General features: G+C 54.1%; 4 protein-coding genes across 4 annotated transcripts; 2 read left to right on the top strand and 2 right to left on the bottom strand.

The window, feature by feature from the left end:
* Positions 1-2,579: 2,579 nt before the first annotated feature.
* CPAR01_08136 (homeobox domain-containing protein) lies at positions 2,580-4,562 on the top strand (the record flags this gene model as incomplete). Its single annotated transcript, XM_060492405.1, has 3 exons — positions 2,580-2,935; positions 3,009-3,220; positions 3,277-4,562. The coding sequence occupies 3 exons, from the start codon at positions 2,580-2,582 to the stop codon at positions 4,560-4,562; spliced, it is 1,854 nt and encodes a 617-aa protein (XP_060348775.1).
* A 3,201-nt stretch (positions 4,563-7,763) lies between these two features.
* Positions 7,764-8,003, bottom strand: CPAR01_08135 (uncharacterized protein; the record flags this gene model as incomplete). Its single annotated transcript, XM_060492404.1, has 1 exon — positions 7,764-8,003. The coding sequence occupies one exon, from the start codon at positions 8,001-8,003 to the stop codon at positions 7,764-7,766; it is 240 nt and encodes a 79-aa protein (XP_060348774.1).
* Positions 8,004-9,016: 1,013 nt separating this feature from the next.
* Positions 9,017-13,812, top strand: CPAR01_08134 (phospholipid-translocating P-type ATPase; the record flags this gene model as incomplete). The annotated part of the gene is made up of 2 exons (XM_060492403.1): positions 9,017-13,080; positions 13,131-13,812. 2 exons carry the CDS (start codon positions 9,017-9,019, stop codon positions 13,810-13,812), a joined length of 4,746 nt encoding a protein of 1,581 aa, XP_060348773.1.
* Positions 13,813-14,302: 490 nt separating this feature from the next.
* CPAR01_08133 (uncharacterized protein) lies at positions 14,303-15,148 on the bottom strand (the record flags this gene model as incomplete). Its single annotated transcript, XM_060492402.1, has 2 exons — positions 14,303-14,870; positions 15,006-15,148. 2 exons carry the CDS (start codon positions 15,146-15,148, stop codon positions 14,303-14,305), a joined length of 711 nt encoding a protein of 236 aa, XP_060348772.1.
* Positions 15,149-15,924: the final 776 nt, after the last annotated feature.

The following is a 15,924-nucleotide window of genomic DNA, read 5'->3' as shown; positions in this document are numbered from 1 at the left end:
TCGGCGTCCAGGTGGTGGACGGATGCCGCGCGATTCGATTCAATGCGTCCATCGGGCGCGACGCCGCGAAGCCAACAATAGAGAGCGAGAGGTACTCTGGCACTTGCCGGTCTCCCTTTTGGCCTCCCGCTTGCTGGGATAGGCCTCCCTTTTGTCGTGTTTGGTCTCTCCTCGGCCGCTGCATGTTTCTGCTCCCCCACCTTTCCCTCAATGACCACTGGGCACAAGAAAGCAGTCCAGCATCAACAGGGCAAGGAACTGCAGCAACGAGCAGGGCCATGATCCATGGCGGGTGCGATGGTGCACCTCCTATCAGCAGCCCCGATGGACCAACGGCGGCGCGCGGCGTTGCGGCGGTGTGTAGTCATTCTGGTGTGGGAGAGCGGAGAGGGAACGAGACTGGTCTGGCTGGTTTGGCTGGTCTGGATCTGGATTGGGAGATACGGATGCATGAGGTGAGGCGCAGGACGCAGGAACCGGTCAACAACGCATACTCGCATGCACGCACAAGGTGCACAATTATCAGGTCGAAGACGCCCACGCAGAGCGGAGTACGAATAGAAGCAAGATGGGCGAGCAGTCTACGAGAGACGGGAAGGATGGAGGAGGCTAAGAGCAGCTATGCAGGAGAAGGAGAGGAAGAGACAAAGTGGAAGCGAGAGAGAAGGTCAGAAAAGGCTAAACGGGGGGGAACAAGCCGCTAAAGCCACTTGAGGCAAGGTTTACCAGCTTGGGACAGGTTCCGTTCATCGGCGGCAGGTACGAACGGTAAAGTGGCTTTTGTCGACGAATGAGAGAAGGCGCGTACCTGGCACTACCCCTGTGCACCCAGTCATTGTACACTAGCCACTGGCCGCTGGTTGCTGGTGGTGTCGCCCATACGTCCAGCCCCGGTCCTCGTCTTCGTCCCCCGCCAACGTCTGTCGTCCAGACTTCAAGTGTCCACATCCACTTCCAGTCCGCCGCGTCCACCAGTCTGGGTGTGTCAATTGTCTATCTGGCTTTCACAATTTTTTTTTCCTGTGCGGCGTGCGGCGTGTCTGCCCCATCCACAGTTCCACACCCATTCGTGCTATGGACACTGAACACTGCACCTGCCGTCGAGGAGAGAACGGGACGTGGTCGGGAAAGAGCAAGAGCAAGAGCAGCCCCAAACCCTACTTACCAAAAAGGGGCGGAGGAAGGAGGCTACAGGAGCACTTTACCACAAGAAAGGTACATTCACATGATGCGACCTACCTATTCCTAGGGCTAAAGCACACGTTTTCTACAAAAGTATCAGACGGGACTCAACCTCAGTCTCTTCGCTTCCGTACGGAAGAAGGTACATACTGCGTAAGGTATGGAGTCATGGAACCTATGGACCGTTTCTAACTGGTGCCTTTTCACACCAACGGTCCCATCCATCCATCCCCATCCTATGCCCTTGCCCATGACCATCCCGCAGACCGCACACACCACTGGCTGCTGAGCCGCCGCTGCACACCTCACGTCCTACGTCCCACGTCCGGTCTTTCCTTCCCCCTGTCATCCACGGACCCACTTTTCCACACCTCACCTCACCCCAACTCGACTCGCCTCACACCCTCGTCCCTCGCCCGCCCGCAACCCACACGCCTCACTCCTCTCCCGACCCTGGGGCAGTCCATCCAGACCTCTTCCCAGCGAGTAGCCCTAAGTAGACAGCACCTCAAGTATTCGTAGTGGGAGAGAAAGTACCCAAGGCGTGTCTACAGGCGCAACAAAGTACCTTAGGTGAGCAGCAAAAAGGGAACTCCTGGAACTAAGGCGAGTCCATGGGAAAAGGTACCTTGCCTTACACGTAGAGGGGAGCAGGAGGGGACAGGCACCTCGCACCTACCTAGGAACAGGGTGGATTGGCGCCGGTTCCTTCGTTCGTTCGTTCGTCTGTTCTGTTCCCTTTTTTTTTTACTGGGGCCCGCCGCCTCGCGCCCATCCATTCCTTTTCCTTTTTCTCCTCTCTTGCCCCCATCCCTCCTGGTGTTCTTCCTCATCCCATCTCCTCATCGTCATCCTCGTCGTTCACGACAATCCCTTCCCTCCTATTCCTCTTCCCCCACTCCTTTTTTTTCCTTTTCACAGTCACTCTCTTGAAATAATTCAACCATCTCAGCTTCTGAATCCCGTCACTCCTTTCCGGGCATTCTTATTACGTTCCTTCCCGTCTGGTTGAATTACACATTCGTTCTTCGCGAACCAAACGACACTATTCACACAAAAATCTCACCTCCTGTTCCCCCTGTTGGATCAGAGACCACGCTCCTTAGCATCTTTTGCCTCCCAGCTCATTCTATACCTTCCCTTAGCTTTCACAGCACCATACCCATTACCATCCAATTACACCTAGTACCGCATCTGCGCGTTTCCGTGAATCAAACGATCCTCGACATCCCGATCATCTCCTGGACGCGACTAATACCGAGACTCCCTCACCTCGAGAACATCCGCCCACCCTGATCTGATCAACCACATCGCACCACATCACAAGCAATACACCTCACCGACCTCATTCTAACTGAACGAAGGAATTTCGAGCAAAAAAAAAAAAAGGAAAAGACATGGCTACCGAGGTCGAACACCCCGTGGGCCTCGTCCAGCAAGTCTCGACACCCGGCTCATCAACCCCTCAGGATGTCTCTCCCACATCCGCCCACAAGATGGACCAGACTCCCTCCCCCTCCACCTCCACCCACAATGGACAGCCTCCCTCTTCGCAATCAAGGCGCCCGCCGCGCAAGAGCACCCTGACCCAACAGCAAAAGAACCAGAAGAGACAGCGCGCCACTCAGGACCAGTTGACGACTCTGGAGGTGGAATTCAACAAGAACCCAACCCCCACTGCCACCGTTCGTGAGCGGATAGCAGAAGAGATCAACATGACCGAAAGGTCTGTTCAGATCTGGTTCCAGAACAGGTACGCTTTCTACTGCCCCTCGTTTTCCGGCTTTGCAGCCTGATACCCCTGAGTCACCACTAATACTACACAGACGCGCCAAGATCAAGCTTTTGGCCAAGAAGAGCCTCGAGACCGGCGAAGACATCGATTCGATCCCCGAATCCATGCGAGCCTACCTCGCTATGCAGGCGATGGAGTCCGGCAAGGGCCTCGGCGGCCCCTTCCTTGGCCGTACAGGTCTTCTCCCCTACGGCCACAACAACATGCTTCTCGGCGGTGACCAGAACGGCCAGGGCAAAGTTTGTAAGTCTAAGAAGTCCCTGACAAAACATCGATGAAAGCAGCACTAACATTCCCAGTGATCCATCATCTCACCTGCCGCTCTCTGAGCATCGGCAAGTGGACTCGCGTGGGACAGAACACGATGGATCTCATCATCTTCTACTCCCCTGACAAGTGCACCATGACCTACTACATCAACAACGAGCAGGCCGGCTACAAGATCGAGTACCCCTTTGCTTACATCAAGAATATCTTCCTTGAGAACCAGGAGGGTGACCCCAACAAGCCTGGTGGCATCGTCATCGAGCTGAACCGGGCTCCCAACTTCTTCATGGACTCCTCCCCTCAAGCCAGCGGATTCTTCCAGTGTGGCGACTTCACCGAGGACCAGCAGGCCTCGCACTGCTTGGTTCACCACCTCGGTGGCAACCCCAAGGTTCTCAGCGGCCAGTTGGCCAAGCTTGTCTCCTTGGAGGCCTTCATGAACCGCAACAACCCGCACCCCTTCATCGACCAGCAGCACGCCCTGTCCATGTCCGCTCCTGTGTCGCCCAGCCGCCCTTCCTCTCAGCCCAACTTTGCCCAGCCGCACGTTGGTATGTTCCAGGAGTCTTGGGGCATCAACCACATGCACCCTGGCATGCGCGGACCTGGCCACAAGAGACAGCGCAGTCGCTCCGTACCCATGGCTGTCGATTTCTCGATGCTCCAAACTCCCATGCCCTCCTTCTATATCCAACAGCCGGGTGAAATGGCAGCTCCTCAGACGCCTGGTCCCAACATCTACGCACCGATTCCCCAGGCGCCCGGCGGACTCGGCCCCAACTTGAGAATCGACACCCAAGCCGGATTCGGTCTGGATATGCGCCAGTACCCGATGTCTGCCACCACCGCCTCCCCTTCCGAGTTCCCGACGAGCCCCAACTTCTTCTCCCAGGGCCCTGAGCCGAGCCCTCTCCCGGCCGCTTCCAGCTACAACACGCCGTACGGCAGTGCCTTCCTCTCTCCCATGGCACACCCGTCACCGAGCATGATCCCGCCCTCCGTGTCTCCCCTCTCATTCGGCAGCCACCACGGAGAGCCGTCCATTGTTGAGCAGTCGCCTCCGCTCTCCATGCTTGGTAGATCTGCATCCGCCGATATCTACCAGCAGGGCGACAACGGATCTTGTGCTGTATCTGATGATGGTACCGGCCTGAACGAGATGTACTCCAAGCACACCATTAACCTGCCGATGCACCCTCACTCACCTGCGTATGGTGAGCAAGGCCACAACGACCTCGACATGAACCAACTGGTCCAGTTTGACCACGTTGACCCTAACTCAATGTCTCCCGAGTCTATGCACCAAACACCCCACTGATTCCTGACGTCGGTCTGCCGTACTGAATAAGTCGGGAAGAATCCGGAGTTCCTTTCACTAGGACATGGCGTACATACAAACTTGGGAAGGCGTGCTCTCTCAAATGGTTTATTCGGGAGAGAGGAGTTGCTTGCCTTGGTCATTCACAGCTGGCGTTTTAGGCGCTCGACATATACCAGATGGGGTTGCCCTTGGTCTACTTTCAACACCGATGACTATGATGTGTGATTCCGTTTTCGCTACCACATCATCCATCGGCCACGACGACTCTGCATGACGATACCTCTATTCGGAATCTCGATCATGCATGTCCGGCACAGGCGATCGTACCTTTGCACTTTTTGGATTTACTTCACCCTTCGAGTCATTTATTGTCGCGAACAAAGAAACCGGCTTCTGGTACGAGGGTGTGGGCATCTCACCATGCCCACAATCCATCACCAAATCTAGTCCTTTAGCCACGCCTACCTCGCGGAGACGATGGCGTGGCCCCTAATATCCTTCCCTTCTCTCTTGGTTGGCTTGCGCTGCACATCGCTGTCGTTGATATTTTTTATTTCATCTGTCATTGTTCATGAATCTCAGATGTCCTGGCTGCGGGTTTTGGAGGATGAAAATGGGGAAAAGCCCAGGTGGCTTGGGATTTTCCTGGTTCGTAATCAGTCACACACAACACACATCTTTTTTATTGAGGATATACAACCCTCTCAAGACACACATTACTTGTTTACCTATATTGTTGGGTATTTTCTTGGTTTGATGGGTCGTGGGAGCAGGGCTTTGTGGCTTTTGTTGTTGAATGCCGGCACCGAAAGAGGTGGTAATGGGGAGCTGCCTCCGGTGGCCGAGCAGCGAAGAGGCTTGGCTGGCTGCTTTTCGAAAGAGAAGCGGCCAGCTTGTAAGCACTGACGATAGAGTTGAGAGACACATGGGCATTGAATCCCTGTTTTCCCACCTTAACATTCGGTCCCCTAATTGTGATGTGACTTTCAACGATTCCCAAATGATCAGCCCCATGATGCTCTCCGGTGATGTATCATGGCCACGACTGTTACGGTGAACCGATGTAACTTGCAAGACCCCGCAGGCCCTGCTACCTGAGGCAAGGCTTAATCAGAACCGACGCAGCCGTCTTCGATTTCAGGTCCGACGCCCCACCGATTATGCCCATGGAGCTTGGACGTAATGGAATTCCATCTGATGTGCCTCGTATGAGTTTGTGCGGGTAAGGCTGAAGAGAATCCGATCTGCCTTGAAGGCCCGGGGATGGGGGGGGGGGGGGCTTGTCGCAGCCGTGTGCTCTGTTACGCAGCAAGGCAGGCTTGGACATGTTACGTGAGGTCGAGTTTCGCCGAATCTTATGCTCTGCCCCAAGAGCAGAGATACAGCGTCTTACTGTACGGTATACAGTATTTACAAGAGTGTGCGCAGAAGGAGGATCAACGTGTAAGACCAAAGGTAGCGTGAGGTCTCGACTGGTCGGCTGGTCGGCTCATGTTTGGTAGCCCAACTGCCTAGCTTGTGTGCTTGCCCATCTCTTTTAGCCTAGTTCAGCGGAGGACGTTGGCGCGCGAGCCCGGCTGGTCCAGAGAGGCGGGGATGGATGGGTGGGTGCTTGGAGTGCATCTGGTCAGCGAGGCGGCGGCCTGCTAACACGAGGTTCTTTGGGAGGCTTGAGGGACGCTCTGTGTACCCTAAATGAAGTAAGGTAAGCCGGGCGAGATCTGTCCATCATTGACTGCCTGTTCCGTTCAATCGTTCAATCGTAGCACGAGATGCAATCCCTTTCTCTCTTCGCTTGAGTCGTGTTAAATTCGCGGCTCTGAGAAGGCGGATTGGACGGGAACGATACAAAGGCATTGTGGACTCGAACGATTGTGCTTTGGGTGTGGTGTGAACGTTTCGACGGGAATTTCCGGCGGTATGGTATGGGATATTGCCCGATATTTCGAAGAACGGTCAGGAGCAGGTGCCATGCTGGACTGCTGCAGGCATCAACGGAAGGAAATGAGATGAGACGGCGTTACTTTCCTGGACGCCGGAGCGGAGGGGGGGTCTGTGGCACCTTGCGGGTAGGGAATGCAGCCGGATACGGGGAACTCTAATCTTCTCGCGGTGAGGTACTGTAGACTGTACTGCGTAGAGATCGGGTAGGGTGTATTTTCCCCTTCTTCGCAGCAGTATCCATACAAAGTATCCGTAGTGGTATGCGGTAGGTCTCTTGGATATCCAGGAAGCCCCCTGCAGTGTCTATAGGCTACCAGCCATCGGCCATGTTCGTCTGAAGGACGACGACGGTCTCGCACTTTCTCTTTCGTGTGCTAGTTGAACTCACGTGAGATGATGCGAGTCGGGGCAGTGTAGGTGCACAGTAGAGTAGCGCAGGTGCGTGTGGATGCTGTCAGCGACTTTGATGCTTTCTGTCAACCGCGTGATTGTTGAATAAGCTACAGAGTAATTAATCGGACTTGCATCTGCCACTTGAAGGATGATCTTCTTTCGTCAACACCCACACAGGCACAGAATATTTGCCAAGTCATGAATGTCGGGCAGTGTTGGTGTTGCTTTCGCATTCGCAATGTTTCAATGCGTGCGGAAACACCAAGGAAAGTGTGTGATGGGAGCTGCGACAGTCGCCAAGATGGTCAATGACTTGTTGAAGCTGTCTTTGATGGATGGATGGATAGAAATGGATGACCGATCGAAACCTTTTCCTCAGATCGTCCGCAGCTTCCGACGTCCGTTCGGATAGTAGGCAGGTTGTAGGCGGAGCGGGTCCTTCTGTGGTTGGAGATGGGCGGACAGCTTGGTACGTACTGCTGTGTCCTCAGGGAGGAAATGGAAGGAATGGGTGGGTGTTGGCTCCTGCTTCGCTCGCACTTTGGCGATTCCCAGCTGGGAAGTTCAGGTGCATCCCACCTGTTGCCCAATGACGTCCTCAATGCGGGGACACGGCAAAATATCGAATGGGCTGCTGCACTGCTGCTGGCCTGCCAGTCGGAAGCCGGGACTTTCCCATTTTCTCCATGCCCGGGGCGCTGATGCTCTTTGGCGGCTGGCCACCTGAACTTTTCTCTTCCGCGCCCCGGTCCTTGATGAAAAAAGTCTCTATTTCGTCGTTCTTCATTCGCTCGTGTGCTGTATGGAGTACTGGCTACTATTTCTCGCGCCCGACCTGCCGACCGCGATGGCCCCACGTATTCATGGATCCAACCAACTTTTCCTCGTCTCCGCGAACCGCGGATGAGCGCGTGGTGGGTGAGGAGCTGTTCCGCGGGCTTTTCGTTGATTCGTATGAGTACTTCGTAAGGAAACATCGGGCAACAAGATGACCGTGGCAGTGCAGAAGAGGCGCCAAGCCCGCATCAGACACTCAGACAGGTTCCTCCCACCTTGAGGCTTGCCTTGCAAAAGTGTACCGGTAGGTAGTCCTTTCTCCATTGATTGGGGGCTCCAGACGTATATTCGTTCCTGGGTATTTCCACACAATACCCCAGAGGTCCAAGACCAACCCACCTAGTCACCGACTCACCAGTGAGCCGCGGCCTGATAATCTTGACTTTTTGCCAAGCGCCTCGTCGTCGTCCATACTTGCGTATTGAGGGCGGCGCAGTTCTGTACGCTGCAACCTTTTCGGCTCTACTCGTGTCTACTCGTGAGGTTTCTAGTTTCTACCAAGTACCAAGAGGAAGGCAAGGGACTGCCAAGGAGCCCTCATCTGCTTTCCCTTTAGGTGCAGAGTATCTAATCTGCCAACGATTGACGAGTACAATTGATGGGGGAGCATCGACCTAGTTCCATTTACGGGGACCTTCCGCCGGCGCTTCCTTCGGCGTCCACCTCTTACGGGAATACAGCACCGCCCAGCCTGCCAATTTTTTACCTCGACGTCTCTCGTCCTCGATTCGAGGCTGGCTCGCCTTGCTTACAACTACTCAACACCACTGTTCAACAACATCAACACCATTAGCATTTTCCTGAATTATTAATCTTCAAGACGACTGTTCTGTCATTCACTTGCGCACTATACCCGCCCGTGACGTCGCGGCAATCGCAGATCCTGCCACTTTCTTAAGACGCTTTCAGTTCTTCCTGCAAAACCATTATATACGTTTCTGTGCAGCTTTTAGCCACCTGCGCTGGTCCGGCACTTGGAGATCCCACGATTCCAAAAGACCACGCCAGATCCAGAAAGGAACGCGCCGCCACCTCCAAGACGAGCCCAATGAAGAGCTTCATGGCCGAGCCACTCTGGTGAATCCGGGCCGCTTTCTAAGGGATCCGTCTGGAACAAGCCCATTTTTGCCGTCCTTCTAGTCTCGAGCTAGCCTTGACCAGCTAACCATCACTGTGGTTCTCGATCCGCGCTTCTGGGGGCTAGACTGAGACTGCCACTGCTCAGTGTACGGCCTAGACAGAAAGCGACCAAGCCTCGCCTCGCGCGCCCCTCAAGAATGGACAGACGGCATCTGAGCGACGCCCCTTCACAGCAACATGAAGACGCTGACCCCGCCCCAAGAACGTCGTCGAGCTCAACCTCCTCTGACCATAATGACAACGATCTTCATGACATATCCTCGCCATCAGTGAATCTCGCGCCACGCGCAGCGCAAAGGTTTCACCCGAGACGAGCCATCACCGAACCCATGGGGAGCAAAGGCGCCCTCGACGGCGGCCATGTCCGTTTCTCGGACGAGCTTCAACGAGACTCCAGGCGCAGCTTTGACCCGCCGTCATCACACCCGAACTTGAATAGGCCAGGGCTCTACACGATTCCCTCAAGGGGTGATCTCGAGGGCCATATCCAGGACGAGCCCTCGTCCTCACGACCTCGACGGGGCAGCGACCACAGCTCCGCGCGGCCTTCAGACTCTGATCTCAAGTATCCAGTCTACCGACCAGAGCCAACGAAAAGGACGAAATGGCGCGTTGCGCAGGAGTCGGTGAGCGACCAGCTAAGGAAGGCCTACAATGTGTACATTGTGCAGGGATTATTGCGACAGAAGCCGCTCCCGCCGAGCGCAGATGGAAGGCATATCCCACTCGACATGTCAAGGGAACGGAGTGACCATCTCATCGACGAACGCACTAAGAAGTCGTACGCCAGTAATTTTATCCGATCCAGTCGATACACGATATGGAGCTTCCTGCCCAAACAGCTCCTGTTCCAGTTCAGTAAGATGGGCAACTTCTACTTCCTTGTCGTCGGTATCATTCAGGCCATCCCCGGACTCAGCACTACGGGCCAGTGGACTACCATTGCACCTCTCGCCGTGTTTGTGTCATTATCAATGGCTAAGGAAGGATACGACGACTACCGCCGGTATCTGCTGGCAAAGACGGAAAACTTGAGTCGCGCATGGGTTTTGGGCGAACGATCCAAGAAGGCGACAGCGAGGATGAAGAGGCACAAGGATGGCGAAGTTGCGGAATACTCGGCCGATGGATGGACCGAGATTGAATGGCAGGACCTAAAGGTTGGCGACGTCGTCAGGCTTCAACGCGACGACGACATTCCGGCGGATATCGTCCTTCTGTACGCGTCCGGGCCCAACGGTACCGCATACATCGAGACTATGGCTTTGGACGGCGAGACGAATTTGAAGGCCAAGAGAGCCTCACCTGTTCTCGCTGAAAGGTGTCAAACTCTGCAAGGCATCGAGTCTTGTCAGGCAACCATCGTTTCCGAGGACCCGAATCTGGACCTTTACAGGTACGACGGACGTGTCACTGTCAACGGAGAGACACTGCCGCTGTCACTCGACAATGTCATTTACCGCGGCTCCACGGTGCGAAACACTACAGAAGCTATCGGCATCGTCGTGAACACGGGTGAAGAATGCAAGATCCGAATGAACGCTCACAAGCACGTACGCACAAAAGCACCCGCCATGCAGCGCGTCCTTAACAGAATCGTCGTTTGGCTCATAGTAGTGCTACTCGGCCTCAGCAGCGGTTTAACCTTGGGCCACTATCTGTGGCGAGACCCTGCCGAGTCTTCTTGGTACTTTATGGGCGAGCGCATTAAGATGAGAAAGATCTTTATTGCTTTCATACTCATGTTCAACACGCTCATCCCTCTTTCGTTGTACATCAGTTTGGAAATCATCAAGATCATACAGTTTTACATGATGGGAGACGTCGAGATGTACGACCCGGTCACTAATACGCCAATGGTTGCCAACACCACGACGATCCTCGAAGACTTGGGCCAAGTCAACTACGTCTTCTCAGACAAGACAGGCACCTTGACGGAAAACGTGATGCGCTTCAGAAAGATGAGCGTCGCCGGCACCGCATGGCTGCACGATATGGACATTGAACGAGACGAACACGCCAAGCAAAAGTTGATTGACATGGCTCGCAAGAAGCGCAAGGGAAAAGGCAAGGACAAGAACCGCGAAAAGACAACGAGCGATCACGACAACTATTCGTCATCGACACCAGTACAAGGAAGGCCGTCCATCAGCACTTATGGACGGGGACGCTCTACAAGTCGGGCGCCTCAAGCCGAGCCCGAGCTCAAGACGGAAGACCTCCTGGACTACCTGCGACGTAAACCGGACACTGTCTTTTCCAAGAAAGCCAAGCAATTCCTACTCTGCATCGCTCTCTGCCACACATGTTTACCCGAGACAAAGGAAGACGGCGAGATCGAATACCAAGCTGCCTCTCCCGATGAACTTGCTTTGGTTGAAGCTGCGAGAGATCTTGGCTACCTCCTCATTGACCGGCCTGCACAATCAGTCATTCTCCAAATTCCCGAAGCTGATGGAACGATCAAAAGAGAGACCTACCAGGTGCTAGACGTCATTGAGTTCAGCAGTCAGAGGAAGAGGATGTCCATCATCATGCGTATGCCCGACGGCAGAGTATGTGTTTACTGCAAAGGCGCCGACAACGTCATCTTGCCTCGTCTCAAGCTTAGCGGCCTTGCCACACAAAAGGCAAGCGACGTCAATCGGAGAGCCTCGATTCGTAGGAGTGTCGAGAGGGAAAAGGCACAGCAACGCCTCAGCACGAGTGGAACGCCCCGCAGCAGCTTTGCAATTGGGAGAACGTCAATGTCAGATCGACGTAGCATGATGAACCAGAGAATCTCCGGTGACATGCTCAGACGATCCAGCGCCGTTACCGACGACGCTGACGCATGGACCTCACGCAGAGGTTCAGCAGACATCCTCTCGCCCATGAGCGCTCACGAAATCTGGTCATCGCCACGTCACAGCATGGCCATGTCAGCAAACGAGGATGAAGTGGATGACTTCATTGACGAGTCCGTGGCTCTCAACGAGGGCACCGTTCTCGAACGATGCTTCACGCACATCAACGAGTTTGCTTCGGAGGGCCTCCGGACTTTACTGTACGGCTACCGATACATCAGCGAGGAAGATTACAATACGTGGAAAAGGATCTATCATGATGCCACCACTAGTTTGGATAATCGACAAGAAAAGATCGAGGCGGCCGGTGAGCTCATTGAGGATAAGTTCGAACTTGCCGGCGCTACCGCCATCGAGGATCGATTGCAAGAGGGCGTACCAGAAACGATTGAGAAGCTCCGTCGCGCCGAGATCAAGGTTTGGATGCTGACGGGAGATAAGCGCGAGACTGCCATCAATATTGGCCACTCTGCCGGCCTGTGCAAGCCATTCTCCGAGGTCTTCATCCTGGATGCTACAATGGGTAACCTGCAGGAGTCAATCCTCTCGACCCTGGGTGAAGTCGCCCGAGGTATGGCGCCCCACGCGGTAGTAGTGGTCGACGGTCAGACCTTGGGTATCATTGAAGGAGACGAGGACCTCAGCTTCCTATTCTTCGACCTTGCAGTGAGGGTTGACTCGGTCATTTGTTGTCGCGCCTCTCCCTCGCAGAAGGCCACTCTTGTCAAGCGTATTCGCCGGCAGGTACCTCACTCCCTGACTCTAGCCATTGGCGACGGCGCCAACGACATCGGCATGATCCAAGCCTCGCATGTTGGTATCGGTATCTCGGGCCGCGAAGGTCTCCAAGCCGCTCGCATTTCCGACTACGCCATTGCGCAATTCCGCTTCTTGCAGCGTCTTCTCTTTGTCCACGGCCGCTGGAACTACCTTAGGACTGGCAGATATATTCTCGCCACTTTTTGGAAGGAAATTGTCTTCTTCCTACCACAGGCTTACTTCCAGCGTTACACGGGATACACCGGGACGTCTCTATATGAAAATTGGAGTTTGACGGTATTCAACACTTTCTTCACGTCGCTCGCTGTCATCTTGTTGGGCGGTTTAGAAAAGGATTTGCAAGCCAAGACGCTCCTTGAATTCCCCGAGCTCTACACCTTTGGCCACAAGAACAGAGCTTTCAACATCAAGCTTTATATTGGCTGGACATTCCTCGGGCTGATTGAGTCTCTCATCATCTTTTGGGTGACCTGGGCAGTCTACAATTCGCTGCCTTTCGATCAGGACACATCGCTCTATGCTATGGGATCCGTTCCCTTTACAGTTGCTGTGGTGTTTATCAACATCAAGTTGCTGTGAGTTACTTCGTGTGGAATTTGATATAATATTTTGCTAACAAGTTTAGGGTTCTTGAGATGGAAAACAAGAACATAATCATTCTGGCTGGGTTTCTCATCTCGGTCGGGGGTTGGTTCTTGTGGAACATCATTCTTTCCGCAGCTTTCCGGCCCATCCTGCGCATCTATCAGATTCGCCACGCGTTCATTCATAACTTTGGTAGAACGTTGAGCTTCTGGACTACTATTCTCCTTGCACTTGCGACCGTTATCTGCTTGGAGCTGATAGTCGACGCGATACGTCGGGTCTACTGGCCGCGCGATGTTGATATCATGCAACGTCTCGAGAGGAAGGGCTTCAATGCGGATGACGCGGCCGAGGGAATAGAAGGCGGCCACGGCGAGACCTCTGGAACGGTGCTAGAAGTTATCAGCAGCAAGACCAAGTCGGTCTTTGGCCATACTGAGGAGAGGCCCTCGGACCTTGACGGGGCACCTAGGCCAAGTCACTCCACCACTCGGCCTTCATTTCACCAGGCACGACAGTCTCGAAGGTCGAGAGACGAGTCGGCCGCTAGGTCTTTCACGCCCCCGGTTGAGGAAGCCAACATTGCAGACCAAGAGTTGAGTTCAGAGCAAACGAAAAAGCCACGCCTTTCTGTGGCGACGAGGTGGTTGGGGAGCTCAAAGAACACTCCAGTGAATGGCCCCATTGAGCTGCGGTCGACTGGTCAATCATCGAGGCCGTAAAAAGAAGGAGGAGGAGAATTGTTTTTGTACATGATTGGCCGTTATGATTTAGCATTACGGTTGTTTGGACTGTCCTCTTCGGGTTCCGGGGTTTTGGTTCTTGTTCTTGATACCACAAAGCATGATGTGTTTCCCTTTTACGTTTGGCGTTTTCAGAGGTCAAACATTGGTCGGCAGTAGACAGCGGGGGACTGCATACAACAGGCAGGCGTAGTAGTCTGTGTACATACGGGGAAAAGACTACCTTATGCAATGAATTCAAGACTCTCTCAACTATAACGATGATGAACTGTCACGATTGTTTCCACTATGATTGTCTGTTGCGTCTGAGAAAACAGAGCCGCCATGCTTTATTATGCATTAGAACAAGTGCGAAGAGCAGGAAGAATCTGGCTGTGGTGTATGTACATGATCATGATTTCGATGATTAGTGTGGCCTTGTGGGCTTCATTCACACTGGTTTGAGGGTTGGTGATGAGGCTTGGCAGGGTTAGTTGTCCTCCTTCTTCTCTTCCTTCTTCTCTTCCTTCTTCTCGTCCTTCTTCTCCTCGGGCTTGTCTTCCTTCTTGTCGTCAGGCTTCTCCTCCTTCTTGTCGTCAGACTTCTCCTCCTTCTTGTCATCAGACTTCTCCTTCTGGTCATCAGACTTCTCCTTCTTGTCGTCAGGCTTCTCCTCCTTGTTATCAGACTTCTCTTCCTTCTCCTCACCCTTCTTCTCGTCCTTAGACTCTTCCTTGGGCTTGTCCTCAGACTTTTCCTCCTTCTTCTCATCCTTGGGCTTCTCGGACTTGTCTTCCTTCTTATCCTCTGACTTCTCCTCAGACTTCACGTTGTTCTTCTCTTCAGACTTATCGTCCTCCTTCTCCTCGGGCTTGGACTCCTCCTTGTCCTCAGACTTTGACTCCTCTTTCTTCTCCTCCTTCTCCTCAGGCTCATCGTGCTTCTCCTCCTCATCATGCTTGGCATGAGCAGCGCCGTGGCCCTTGGACGGCGCGGGGCCGCTCCATGGCTGGATGACGGCCAGACCGGCGGCGAAGACGACTGCTGAGCCAATGGCACTGTATCACGGATAGTGGTCAGACACGTCATCCTCGGGCAAGTCTTGACTGGCAGTCGTCCCAATTCACACAAATATGCTCAATTCAAGGAGCCAATTGGATTCTAGATGGGGATAATAAGGCAATTGGACTTACAGAGGAAGCTCGCTCTGGGGCTTCGCGCCATGTTGGCTGGCGTAGGTCCTCTGGCCGACCTGGGAACGGAACTGGGGACGGATCGTCCGGCGCGCCGAGGATCGGAGGGCGGAACGCAGGGAAGCTGCTCTGGCGAAAGACATTGTGAAAGTGTGTAGTACGGAGTACAGAGTGAAGGCAGGGAAATGCTCAAGTCGCTACAAGGAAGGAGGAAGCTCAATGGCAAGACCAATTGGAATAGTTGCGAGTGTCCTTTGTAGAGACAAACAGGAGGAAAGGAGAAAAGGGAGCAAGAGAGCAACACGAGAAAAACCCGCTTGGGAAAGCACGTAAGGAAGCCAAAAGAAAGGGAAAAAAAGCTGGGGTTGGATTGGTGTGGCTTGGCCTTGGTTTCTGGGCTGTTGTGCTGGCTGACTTTGAGTGACCTGCCGTCCGAAGTCTAGAAGCTCGGAGCTGCGAGCTCTCTGCCTCCAGCTTGCACCAGCAACGAGCTTCCAGAGCAATCGACCAATGGTAGGGAAGAGGCTGGATACCGTGTAGCGCCTGGATGCCGGGGGTGGCTGGTTCCCCACAGCTTTGTGGTGACGACATTTGCCGGGGGGTGCCGAAGGGGCCCGCACGACATACCTACCTACCTTACCTCAATTCGGAAATGGGAAGATGGGAACTCGGGGTCAAGGTCTCGAGGTTCCATTCCATGCTTATCTAATCTTTGGACGGAATAACTCATCGGAGAACGAGCTTGGGCCGGCACGGACCTGATGGATTTCCCAGAGACTTACATAACGCTCCGGCGTGGTGGAAATCACTGCGAGCCCAGTGGTAGGGGTCCACTTTCGCGGGGCAAGAACGTCCCGCAACTGGTAGCATTGAGGGGACCTCTGTCTGTAAGGTATTGTCTGAGGTACCTGCTGGGCTG

The sequence above is a fragment of the Colletotrichum paranaense genome (assembly GCF_030867605.1).
Source record: "Colletotrichum paranaense strain IMI 384185 chromosome Unknown Scaffold_6.1, whole genome shotgun sequence".
In the NCBI taxonomy this organism is placed as follows: Eukaryota; Fungi; Ascomycota; class Sordariomycetes; order Glomerellales; family Glomerellaceae; genus Colletotrichum; species Colletotrichum paranaense.
This window is presented reverse-complemented; position numbering and strand designations above follow the sequence as displayed.